General features: G+C 37.7%; 1 protein-coding gene across 2 annotated transcripts in view; it reads right to left on the reverse strand.

Moving 5' to 3' along the window:
* Nucleotides 1-13,715, reverse strand: part of PDS5B (PDS5 cohesin associated factor B) — a 90,730-nt gene that overhangs the window by 64,494 nt on the left and 12,521 nt on the right. For both annotated transcript variants that reach the window (XM_063126973.1, XM_063126971.1), the window contains exons 2-3: nt 4,002-4,125; nt 668-871 (exon numbers count right to left, since the gene is read on the reverse strand). In XM_063126973.1, coding sequence (XP_062983043.1) covers nt 668-871; nt 4,002-4,109 — 312 coding nt within the window. In that variant the 5' untranslated portion in view covers nt 4,110-4,125. The remainder of the gene's footprint in view (nt 1-667; nt 872-4,001; nt 4,126-13,715) is intronic.

Here is a 13,715-nt window from a genome sequence, read left to right on the forward strand (position 1 = left end):
TATGCCTTGCACAAAAATATTTTTTTAAATGAAATTTGGAAATGGCAGACAGACTCTCATTACCCTTTTCAGGTTTTTTGTTTGCTTGTTTGTTGTTGCTGTTGTTTTGGGAATACTGATACCCTTTGAAAGTATTAGGAATGTAGTACTCCATGCCTCAACATGAGGTACAGAAGTAATATCAAATTGTCTGGACTTCATCCCAAGCAGCACCTATAGGACTGGGCTACAATTTCAGCTGCTAGTCATAATGCAACAATTCACTAAAACACAGACACAGACAACCTGAAAATGGAGCCTGTGCTTTTGAAAATATTGTTTTATTAACATATGTTATACTGTATAGCAGTCTTCTCAATCAACGATTAATAAAAGGGTTACAGCCTAGTGCAGCCTTTTCCAAACTGATACCCTCCCATCAGTTCCAGCCAGTGTGGCCAATATTCAGGAATACTGGGAGTTGTAGTCCAAAACATCTGGAGGGCACCACACAGCTGTAAACTGTAAAACCTACAGCTGACAAGCTTGAACCACTCATATTCAAATATGGATGTACAGATTGAACTATCCAGGTTACTTTTTTGTTTTTAGTTGTTCGTAAGTAAACATAAAATAGCATTATCACTCATTCAGATTCAAAAAAGACAAGGAAGTCACAGAATCTTACCTTAAGTTTATCTGGTGAAGTGTATGGTGCTTCAGGAGCATATATTCTAAAAATATCAGCAAGACAACATGCTACAAGCAAGCGTACATCTTTATCAGGATGCTTAAGAAAAAAATCAGAAGCAAGATGTAAAGCAAGATTTAGATACAGCTCCTTTTCTTCTTCAGAATCCTGGTCCATATCCATGAAAGTTTTTACAACCATCTGCCAAAATAAAGTTCCAAGTTAAACTACATTATCTAGATAAGATATTAAACACACACACAGAGATTGTATAACATCTTCAGTTCTATATCAATTACTATTTGCAATGTATTTTTGCCAACAGCACATATTAACATGCAACTAAACTAGGAATGCACAACAAAATAGTTTCTGCCTTCAGGAATTTACAGTCAAAATAAATCTGCATCTGTTGAAGCAAACTCTTGCCTATAAAGGTTATGCTTGTAAATCTTTAAGGTGTCATAACACTTGTTTTTTGATGAAGCTGCCCAACATTGCTACTCGTCTACAATAAAAAAAAAATACAAAATACAACAAGAAATAATATACAGTATGTGGTAGATTTACGGGGACATTTGGAGAATACAATTTGTTTTTTGGTATATGTATTTGTTGCATTTCTGTCATCCCCTTCTTCAAAGGAGTTCATCACAGTGTAAATGAAGTTGGGGAATACTCCATTTTAGCCTGATAACAAGCATGTGTGGTATTGACTCAAGAATCAGCCAATTTTACAGCTGAGTAAGGATTGGAACCCAACGGTAGAATCCAACTAAAGTCCTAAGTAAGACGTTAGTTGGATTCTATCCCAAGTGTTCACTATCCAAATCCAATGCTCTATCCACTCTATCATACTAGTATACTGCTCTGATAATTCAGAATATCATTTAAATATTAACCAAGGATCGTAGCAATATTATTCTTTATTTTAAAATAGAACAACTATTTATTCAGGTTCTCAGGGAGTTGTTAGCTTAAAATATCTCACACACATTTTCGTAGTCCACTTACAAGGCAACAAATACCATGTAAAGGCAATGATGGGAAATCATAGCATGATTTCACAACATATTTCATGTATTTTTTTTACAGATTGCAAAAAATATATATGCTACACATCAAACTAGCAACCATCTTATTCATACCTGACTTCAAACATTAAAATACCTGAGAAATTTTAAGTCAAGCCTAATTACAAAGAGATGATTACAACCATATTTAAGCCTGCAAGAATTACTAGAAATAGCTCTCCTTTGCAAATCCAAAAGGCATCAGGTGTCTACTATTTTTGTGAACCGCCCAGAGAGCTTCGGCTATTGGGTGGTATAAAAATGTAATAAATAAATAAATAAATAAATAAATACTGTATTCCATCAAATCATCATTTTAAAATTTTAAGATTGTTATGTTTTATTAACTATACATGTACTGGCAGCTATTTCTGCTCTATGCATGCTGTAAACCAGAAAAACTAAAAAATACTTTAGTTAGATTTGACAAAAAACAAGCATAACACATATTATTTGGCCCCATAAAATGTATCTTGCCTTTGAATATAGTGGCAAAAGACCGGGACATTTTAGGAGTGTCTCTTTTTAAGTATCTATGCAACACTTTAAGACAAAAAATATATTTTGACAAGGAAGGCATATCAAGGCATTTCTAGATGCCTTGATATGCCTTCCTTGTCAAAATATATTTGTTTGTCTTAAAGGTAGAAAATACCACAAGACTAAGGGTGAGGTCCTATGAATGTTTAAAAAGAAATGAATCTTACCTGGCTGGCTGGGGGATGCTGGGCATTGTAGGACTTATTTAACATAAGAAGAGCCATGCTGGATCACACCATGGTTTAACTAGTCCAGCATTCTGCTCACAGAGTGACCAACCAGCTGTTGAGCAGGAACCCACAAGTAGAACATGAGTGCAACAGCACCCTCCTACCCATGTTCCTAGCAACTGGTGTACATAGGGTTACTGCCTCTGCTGGACACAGCTAGCAGGACTAGTAGCCTTCTCCCCCAGGAATTTACCTAACCCATTTTAAAGCCATCCAAACTGAACCGCATTTACCATTTGGATGCCCATTCTCCCAGTTTGGAGAGATCCTGTTGGAGCTCCTCACAATCTCTTTTTGCTTTAACCACCCTAAATAATTTGGTGTCTGCAACAAACTTGGCCACTTCACTGCTCATTCCTAATTCCAGATCATTTATGAACAAGGTGAAAGCACTGGTCCCAATACATATCCTTGTGGGACCCCAATATTACTTCCCACCATTGGGAGAATTCACCTTTTATTCCTACTTTCTGCTTTCTGTTCTTTAACCAGTTACTGACCCATAAAAGGACCTCTCTTCATCTTCCATGACTGCTAGAATCTTTGGGGAGGAACTTCGTCAAAAGCCCTTTTGAACTCCATTGAATCTTACATTAGTCATAGAACTGTAGAGTTAGAAGGGGCCTATAAGGCCATTGAGTCGGCAACCCCCTGTTCAATGTCTACCAGATCATCCCTGTCTACATATTTATTGACATTCTCAAAGAACTCTAAAAGGTTAGTGAAACAGGACTTATCTTTGTGGAAGACATGTTGACTCTTTTTCAGCAGGGCTTCTCCTTCTATATTCTTACTAACTTTATCTTTAATAATGCTTTCAACCAATTTACCCAGAATAGATGTTAAGCTAACCAGCCTGTAATTTCCCAGACCCTCCTTGGATTCCTTTTTAAAAATTGGTGCTACATTGGCCGTCTTCCAGTCCTTTGGTATTGAGGCTGATCTTAGGGACACGTTGCATATTTCTGTATAAACTTGCATAGGATTACACCCAAAGAAACTTAACTTCCTCCTCTGTGGCCTCTAGTGATGTTAACCTCAACTAATGATTTAGCTAACTGCAGACAGGAATCTAACATAATACCAGCTGGGTACTAGATTTTCTTCTGTGTAAGGAGAATAGGAGAGGCACCGTAGCAAATATTAGCAGAGAGAGGGAGGGCCAGGAGCACTTGTTTAAAAGCCCACAAAGCTAGGTCACAAGACATGCTCTGCCCAATTTTGCAGCAAACTGACCACAGTTCATGGTGACATCTTTTAATCAAGCAACAGAAAAAGAGGTGCAATGGGAAAAGTTATGTTCACTAATGTAGCCTTGCCAGCTCTGTGTGACACAACTGAAACCCTCGGCAACCTCCGAGCATCTGGAGCCCCAACTTCATAGCACTATTTTTATTTTCAGTTAACAAGTAGGACAAACAAAAAAATACATCATTTCAAGCCGCCCAAAATGAGCTTCCAAAATATATAAACTAACTGGTCACTCACTTTTAATCGCCGGACCATCTCTTCTTTAGAAATTTTATCAGATATTTCTTTAACCCCTGGGGGATATGTAATTTTTCCATCATTGGCTCTTGTCTTTGAATGAGCCATGATGCCGTTTTAAAACCTAGGAGAGAAAAACACTGAATTACTTATACATATTGTATCAGACAACTTATTTTTCTTGATGTTTATTTTAATACCAAAGACGAGACATTTAACAACCAAAGGGCCAGTTTTATAGAGGAATATGTATAAGCCACAAATTCAACAGTTAAATGCTTATGATTCTGCCCAAACTGTGTTGCTCTCTTATACATCCTAGATTCAACTGGACTACATCTATCAATAATCAGACAGCTTCCTAGTGAGCAGTAAACCTGCTCACTAGGAAGGTTACATTAGAAGAGATACAGACAAAGGTTTACCATCTCAATGAAAACTAGGCCATAAGTGTTTTCTTTTTCCCTATTTGCAACTAGAGATATAAAGGCCGGGGGTGGGGAGGAACCGAAAAACTTCAGGGGGAAAACTTTTTTTTCTTTTTTTTCCTGAATCCTTTTTGGGTTGTTTTTTTCCAAAAAACTGGGGGGAAATTAAGAAAAAAATGTATTATGGAATGTTTTATTTTAGAATAATGAATAAAATGTTTAAGACAAGACACTCATATATTTACTTTTCCAAATGATTTCTAAAAACTATGTACAGTATCAGATTATTTCAATTTTTGTGCCCCGACAAGCAAATCCTAGGTTCCAAACTGAGACTACGACCTTAGCTAGACCTAAGGTTTATCCCGGGATTGTCCCGGGGTTGTCCCTGCCTGCTCCCGGGATATCCTGTGTGTCATTTACATGAACAGGGATGATCCCAGGATAAACCTTAGGTCTAGCTAAGGCCTACAACTCTCAAATGCAAGAGCAAGATGCATTTCTGCCTCTAGAGGGCACTACCATTGAAGCAGAGACTGAAACTGATAGTGATAGCTATAGCTCAGAAAATGAGTTTGATTAGATTTCATGCATATTCATTGAATCTTGGTCCCCCTTTTTTTCCTGTTCTTTTATGGGAATGGGTGCTCTATGTCTGCTTGACACTGTGAAGGACTAGCAGAGTCATAAATAATTTTCTTTGTTAATAATGTTGATGTTTTCTTCTGTTGTTTTTTTAATTGTTTTTTGCCTGTTCTTCATAAACTGGCAAAACCAAAGCGGTTCCTTACTGTTCAAGTGTTCTTTACAGTTCAGGAGCTTGTAGCTTTATTTGTTACAAAAAAAAAAGTAAACAAATTTAAAAATAAATTCAATTTGTAATAATTGTTTAAATACCCTGTACTTTTAACATACCAAATGTAATCATTTTATGCCAAACCAACTTGTACATAATTACATTTTATGTTCCTAAAGTAACAAAGTGACTTTCAATCTGTAAAAAGTGCTAATATTGCATTTCCCCCCAATTTTTCTGAAAATTTGTTTCTCCCCCCCCAAAAAAAACCCAGAAAATAGCGGGGGGTTTCCATGGCTTCAAAATTTCTAGAAATTTTACATCTCTATTTGCAACCATCTTGAAATACCATAACACCTGAAGATAGCATAAATATATATATATAAGAGCCTCTTAACCACTTCGAACATTAATTTTAGTCATTTGACTACATTGCTTGAAGGCTATTTGAAATTAATAGTACAGTTATCCAAACACTGGCCTAGTAGAAACTCCATAGTGAGTGGTGCTATGAAAAAGGGACAGTTCTAAGCTAGATATCATCTGTCAATCTATGAGCCAGTTAACACAACACACAGAGGCATGCACACCCACCATTTAGAATATCCAACCCCTACACGGGGGTTGTTGTGTCTTGCAAACCCAGTGAACATGGGTTATGCGAGGGCTAGAACAGACCATGGCTTATGCAAGTATTGTTTAACTCTTGCATAACCCATGCTCGCTGAGGTCACATTGCACAGCAATCCCCAAGTGGAGGATGGATATGCAGAGTGGTGCCCATGGGCATCACACCTCATAAACCACAACAAGCCACCATATCTGTGTGTCTATATAAAAAGGTAGAGTTAAGAAGAAAACTAACTCTCAAGAGACATTGCAGCATTTGTTAATAGAAGAAACTGCAAACCTAATATCTAGGGAATTATCTATCAAATGAAATGATACTTCTAATAAATCTAACAAAAAGCATGTACAAATTCTTGGCTATTCCAGTTAGGGCTCTTAAAAAAAAAAGAAGCATGTGAAATACTACAAAATGCATATTGAATTATATAGTTTTGGAATAATACAAAGAGAAAGAGAACAAGAGAAAACAGTATGAATTAAAATACTGGCTAAGTGCATTTCCATGCATCAGAAAGAAAATGCTAGAAAATAAGAATTGAGAAAACTTGTTAACAGAACATTTTAAATTAGCATCTTTAAAGATGCTGATTTTAAGTGATTTTAATACAACGAAATGCTTAAAAACCTCTATCCTATTACTTTATGTATTTTATTGTTGTAAGCCATCTTGTGAGGCCCTCTGTCCTGAAAGGTGGCCAATAAATGTTTTTAAATAAATAAATAAATAAAAGAACTTCTGAGCTCATGCTCAAATTGTGCATCCACAGGGTCACTAGTTATCTCCTTGCGCCAGCACAGCTGTTGGCCCCTGCTGGACAGCCGTACTTCACACAGCCTTGTACAAACCATAAGGGGCTGGAGAACTGACATGGCATGGGAAATACATTATTCACCATGTTATCCATTATACCATAGTCAAGATCCATGAGATCCTACACAACATTCAGGTCTTATATTGTACAACATAGGAAGATCAACAGAATACACACAGCCAAGGTAAAGTAGACTGGAAAACATTAAAGTGAATACCCCAGTGTGTATGTGAATACACAAAGACAACTGTTTCAGCATTCCTTGGTGTTAAAAAGCAGTTTCAAATGATTAAGTCTGATAAGATTTAATATATTACACTCCAGCCACAACATTTAATGAAATCTATATTCAATAGCTGTTTTTTCATCTAAGGAACTTAAAGTTTCTATAACTTTATCAGGGAATCCAACAGAAGCCATGGGGCAAATCAAAGATTATTCTCAGACTTCTACATTATTGGAATAAAACATATCTGCATTCAGGAAATTCCAGAACACGAAGATCAGTTTTTCCTTTTAACATAAATCATCTATCTTTTATGAGAGAGAGAGAGAAAGAAATTTAAGACACAGACCTCACTCACAAGGGTATGTAAATTGTTCCAATACTTCAAAATATAGAAAGGAAATTTGGCTGAAATGCATAGTGCTAAGTCTTCCTCATAAGAGCAGCTCCTACTCCTGCAGACAACAAGACAAGCCACCATTATGACAGGGACAAAGATTCTCATTTCCTCAGATTGGGAAGATGGAATTTGTGACTGAGTACACACAAGATTTTGAATACATAATATATTTATTAATATATTGTGTGCATACAATATATATTGATTACATTTTTAAACAAGCTGGTTCGCATGATATTTTAACCACCCACACATGTGCCAGTTGCATGCTGCCCAATTAACCTAGCTACCGTTGCTGGGCACAGCTTATCATGCCATTTGAATGTGGTAAGGGTGGGTAGCTGGGGTGGTTAACAAACCACCCAGCCTCCTTAGAACAGGTGATGGGCTCTGGGTGGTTTATTAACAACCCCAGCCATCTACCATCATTGGGTTTGGACGTCACAAGCTGCTCCCAGTCACAACAAGCATTCCCAGTGGGCGGTATGCAACAGGTACACGCTGGGATGATTAACAAGCTCCCATGATTTATTAACCACCCCTGCATGTCATATGAACCTGGTCAATAACTGGAGTATCTGGACTGTGTACACAATAAAAAAAACTAAATAACAATAGAGTGTCAGCTAAAGGCAACAGTATAAATCGAAAAGTAAAACCATAGCATAGTTCTAAAAGCACTATTATAATGGAGCTCCAATTTCAACAACACCCAAAATCATGGATTGTGAAGTTTAACTGGTTTCTCATGAGATCACAATTGACAAACCATACTTTGAGAGAGGGCAGAAAACCAGAAGATGAAAGCAGAAGGCTGAAGTGGATTTGATCCCGCTATGGCAGACACTGGAGTCCAGAGAGGATGAAAGACAAAAATAATGCATGGCTCTACTGGTGACAACAATGGAAGTCATTATCAGTTGCTGGTAGGTTGATCATTGATAGCCTTGTCAAAATTTGAGGCTTGAGAGATTTTACTAGAAGTTGAGGAACAAGGCTGTGGGAGTAAAAGCCACAGGAATTGTATAGGGATTGCTCTTAATTCCTCATTCCTATGTATGGCAGACTCTACTGGAAGCAGTTTCCTAGCATTCTTTTGCCAAGGTACTGGTCTTTTTCCCTATCATGGCTTATGGGTGGCGAGGTTTTCATCTCTCCCTCAAAGCTCAAGAAAGAAGCCACCTTTGCAGTACTCAGGAAGACACCACACAAACGGGAATTGATATTGGGCTGCAAGAATTCCCCTTTAACATAATTGAAGGAGCAGCAGCCCTAGGGAGGAGTGACAGCCATGAGCATATCTACACTTGAAGAATGTAATCTATATTTACAAATATATACACACATGCACAATCTAAACAAAAGCATAACATTCATAAACATTATATAAATTGCAGCCTACACATTAAAAGCCATTCTAAATACCAAAACAGCAACAGCCGAGTCTTTCATACCATAGGATAGGGGTCTCCAAAATTTGTGGACCTATGGGCACATGTGGGAATTTAAGAAATTACTCTGGGTGCCACCACATAATGGCTTCCACAATGGATGTAGCTATATAGTGGCTGCTATGGGGGTCTGGCTAGTCAAATGTGAGCTAAAGAGCTGGTTGCGGGGGGGGGGGGAGAGAAATAGCAAGGCTAGAAGAAGAGGGAAAGAAGACTGCATAACATTTTCCAAGGTTTTTCTTAAAACAATTTTTTTGAAGAGGCAAAGAGGGAAGAACTTAGTGGGCACCATTGCAGGTTCCCGTATTATGTGCAAACCCTGCACTATGGTTTAACTATGGGTTGTTAACCACGAACAGTCCAAACATCACAATGCAAAAACGAACTATGGATTCTCTTTCTGGGTTGTTCGTGGTAAACAACCCATAGTTAAACCACAATGCAGGGTTCATACATAACGACAACCAGACATTCATCTGCATGTTGCTTGCTTTACAAAGGCCATCAAGACTCCCACAGCCTCTTGTGTGGACACCTGACACTTGTTAGTTTGCAATGAGCTCCAATTTATGTTCCACCATACTATATACAGGTAAGTAAATGGCCTAGCATACAGATCATTAGTAAAGCATGCTTTGTGCTGTTATGTATTCAACACAGAATAACTGAGAGACTATAATAGAGAGAGAATGGAGTGAACACACACGGCTAAAACAAATCAACCCAGTAAAAGTGGGAAAGGTGGAGAAAATTCAAGTGTTACCAGAAATAGCAAGAAACAATCAAACCAATGGGAGGGGAGGAATTCAGCGAGTATGGAAACTGGAGTTAGATTTGATTGTGTCCCCAAAATAAATAGCGCTGAAAGAACCAACATCGTTTCCACAAAATTGTCTCAACTCCATCTTACATTGATATTTTAAATCTTTTATGATGGCAAAAAAACTCAAAAAGAGTGGCTCATGTAAGGCCACCTTCAGGGTGGATTAAAATAAATTATCTTCATGAAAACATTTTTTAAATCAATGTATATACTGATATAAATATGATTTCAACTTTACAATCAGAAGCTGTGAACGTCTAAGTGGAAATATCTCCAGACTCCTTACGTTACCAGTCTGCATCTGCAGAGTGTGGGAACAGCCACTGTTGTGTGCAGTCTAGGAGCCATTGTACCACAGTTCCATTACATGTCACATGGATAACATGAGAATCTCCAAGCTACATAGAAGAACCCATACTGCAGTTTAATTATTGTAAAGCAAGGATGCACAATCAATACCGCCCCCCCTCCAGTGATGCACTGGACCAAATTCCCTCCCCCAGCATTCCCAATACAAACCGTTCTTTCATTGCTAAAAAGAGCTATCTGTATCAGGATCACTATATGTATTAGGGATGCGCTCCGCTCCGATTAGAAGCGGCGAATCAGAAGCGACTTGGCCTGCTCCGCCTTGCCCAGAGGCGGAGTAGAAGCGGACCGGGGACCTGTAGAAGCAAGGCGAAGAGAAGCGGCCATTGGCGGAGCGCTTCTCTTTACGCGGAGCGATCCGATCGCCATTTTGAAAAATTTCGCCCATAGGATTGCATTGCGGAAAAGAATCGGGGATAACTGTGTTGTTTTTTAAGCTATCTTTCTGAAACTTATTGTGCTTAGAGAGTCATGGATGGGGGTCATTTTGAGCCTACTCTCAGCTCTCTGCGTACTGCGGTTCGCTTGCTAGAATTTTTGGAAAAGTCAGGTAAACAAACAGGGACAGCGGGTAAACCGGAGGGGGGGGGTTTTTTGAAGCGATGACAGGCACATTCAACTCCCAATCCTGATGAGAACTGATCACCTCATGAAGCATCCTCCAATCCCAGCGTTGGAGGGGGGGACTAAGGCAGAGGCACCCTCAGAGCTTTGAGCTCTCAGCGTCTTGTGGGTTTTGTGTTCGTGGGGAGAGGAGTTAGTTAGGTGCTGCTGCTGTGTTTGGAGATAGATTAGATTTAGCTTGGCGTGTGTGTGTGTGTGTGTTTGCTTGCTTCTTTCTGACTTTTTGCTTAGTTTGCTCTGTGTTTTTCCCTTATTTTGATTTAATATAAACTTTATTTTTAAATTTTGGAGTGTTTATTTGGTTGGTTGGTTCCCCCCCCCTTCCCTCTCTTAAAGCCTAACTGTGTTTCATCGTCCTTCTTTCTTCTAAATACAAAAAAATACCAAAAAAAAATTATTCTCTATTTCTTCTCTCTGTTACCTGGACTGTGTGTGTGACTGTGTTATTGTGTGAGTGTGCACTGTTTGTGAAGTGAAACAGCCACAGATTGAGCATTTCAAATCCTGTTTGGGCAAAGCATACACACTTCTTGTCCCATTTCCCTACATATAGTATTAGTAATATTCTTATACATATTATTATTAGTATTAGTAATATATTCTTATACATAATATTATAATTAGTATTAGGGTGGCATCTGGGAAGGTGCCCGCTTCAATTTTTTTTATCTGTCAAACCGTCGGAGAACAGCCCATGTCTGCAAAAGGGGTGTCCGATTTTCATAAATTCCCCAAAAATCAGGGGATGATGGGACTGCCTTGAGTCTTGGCGTGCATGTGTATCCCTGGCTTAGCTGTCATGGTGGCAAGTTTGAGGTTTCTAACATGCAAATTGACGGAGCTATCGAAAGGGGTGTGAATGGGGTGCCTGATTTTCATAAATTCCCCAAAAATCAGGGGATGATGGGACTGCCTTGAGTCTTGGCATGCATGTGTATCCCTGGATAAGCTGTCATGGTGGTGAGTTTGAGGTTTCTAACGTGCAAATTGACGGAGCTATCGAAAGGGGTGTGAATGGGGTGCCCGATTTTCATAAATTCCCCAAAAATCAGGGGATGATGGGACTGCCTTGAGTCTTGGTGTGCATGTGTATCCCTGGATAAGCTATCATGGTGCCGAGTTTGAGTTTTCTTTTTTTTTTTTTAATAATTTTATTTTTCTACAATACTTAAACATACACATTACATCCTCTCATAAAGAAAAAAACAACAACATACTACATAATATTGAAACGTTGAATACATAATATCTTATCTAAATACATAATCAAAATTAACATAAAAGTGCACTCCCCCACACCTCGGGATCTCATTCCTGATTCCAGAATCTCATACTTTCTTCTGCTGGTGGTTTCCCACTTCCTTTAGAAAACACAAATATTAGGAACTGTTTCCAAATTCCTTCAAAATCATTTGATTTAGCTATACCTCTTCTCCATTTAATATTACAAGTCAATTTATCATTAATAGCTATATCCCATATATCTTTATACCATTCTTCAATAGAATATTCCCCTTGAATCTTCCAGTTCCTAGCTACAATCAATCTTGCTGCAGTCAGCAAATTCGTTATCAATTCCTTGATTTCCTTTCTACATTTAAAATCTTCAAATAGTGACAGTAATGCAACTTTTGGTGTTCGTTCTATCTTCATTTCCACAATTTCTTCAATCTCCAAAAACACCATATTCCAAAATTTTTGAACATAGTTACATTCCCACCACATATGTAAATACGTTCCTTTACCCCCACATCCTCTCCAACAGTTTGCTGACTGCTGATTATTTATCTTATTCAATCTAACCGGACCTCCATATAATTTTAAAATAATTCTCTTTTATTCTTACTGACATATTTCTCAACGCTCTTTGTTTCCATAATCCCTCCCAGCCCTGTTGTCCTATTTGTACATTCAAATCTGTCTCCCAAACCATTTTGCCTGAATTATCCATCAACCCTTTCTCCACCAATATTCTATATATTTCACTCATCAACCCTTTTAACACTGTTCTTTTCTCCCTATCATTTTCTTTCTTAACTATCAATTCCTCAAACTTCGTCAATTCTCTACAATCTCCGTTATCTCTTACCCACTTTTTAGTCCACTGTTCTAATTGCCAATAATTTAACCAAGTTAATTTTTTATCTTTAAAAACCTCTTCCATATCCTCTCTTGTATTCATTCCTCTTAACCATTCCCTTAATTTCATTTTTTTCTATTAAAACTTTACTTAATCTACTCTTTAATTCCTCCAGGAAATTCTTTAACATTATTACCGGTGACAAAGGGGAGCTGCTTGGAAGCAGCTCCCCTTTATGTTTACTCCAAATTTCCCAGTGAGACCTCAAAAGCGGGTTATCTATACTTTCTACCCATTTATTTTTCCCTTCCCTAAAAAATACATTCTCCAGATTAATCTCTATATTACTTGTGGTTTTATCCTCCATCCAATCTAATTCTCCTATTCCTGTAATTGCCTCCACAATGTGTCTTAATCTGTTAGCTACATAATATAGTTTAATATTTGGGAGACCCAATCCTCCCTTTTTTTGACTTAAATACCATTTACTTTTATTTACCCTCGCTTTCTTATCACCATTACAAAAATTATTTATGATACTTTGCCAACTTTTTATCTCTAATTCTGAATTTTTTATTGGTAGCATCCTAAACACAAAATTAATCTTTGCTAAAATCTTCATTTTTATTAATGCTATTCTTCCAAACCAGGATAAGTTTAATCTTTTATATTTTTTCCAATTTTGCTAACGTCTCTTTTTTTAACACATTTAAATTCTCTTTCTCTAAACTCTCTAACTTCTGCGTAATTTTTATTCCCAAATATCTAATCTGATTCCTAACTCTCATTTCTCTTCCCTTTCCTTCCCAATCCTTCTCTTCCTTTTTAGTATAGTTAAACAATATCATTTCTGATTTGGACCAATTTATTCTTAACCCAGTAACATCCTCAAATTCTCTCAGTTGCTGTTTAATTCTCCCCATCTTTTCTATTGGATTTTTAATAGTCAGCAACGTGTCATCTGCAAACATATTCAGTTTTAGGTTTCTAATGTGCAAATTGACGGAGCTATCGAAAGGGGTGTGAATGGGGTGCCTGATTTTCATAAATTCCCCAAAAATCAGGGGATGATGGG

The sequence above is a fragment of the Elgaria multicarinata genome, chromosome 5, assembly GCF_023053635.1.
Source record: "Elgaria multicarinata webbii isolate HBS135686 ecotype San Diego chromosome 5, rElgMul1.1.pri, whole genome shotgun sequence".
NCBI classification, from domain to species: Eukaryota; Metazoa; Chordata; class Lepidosauria; order Squamata; family Anguidae; genus Elgaria; species Elgaria multicarinata.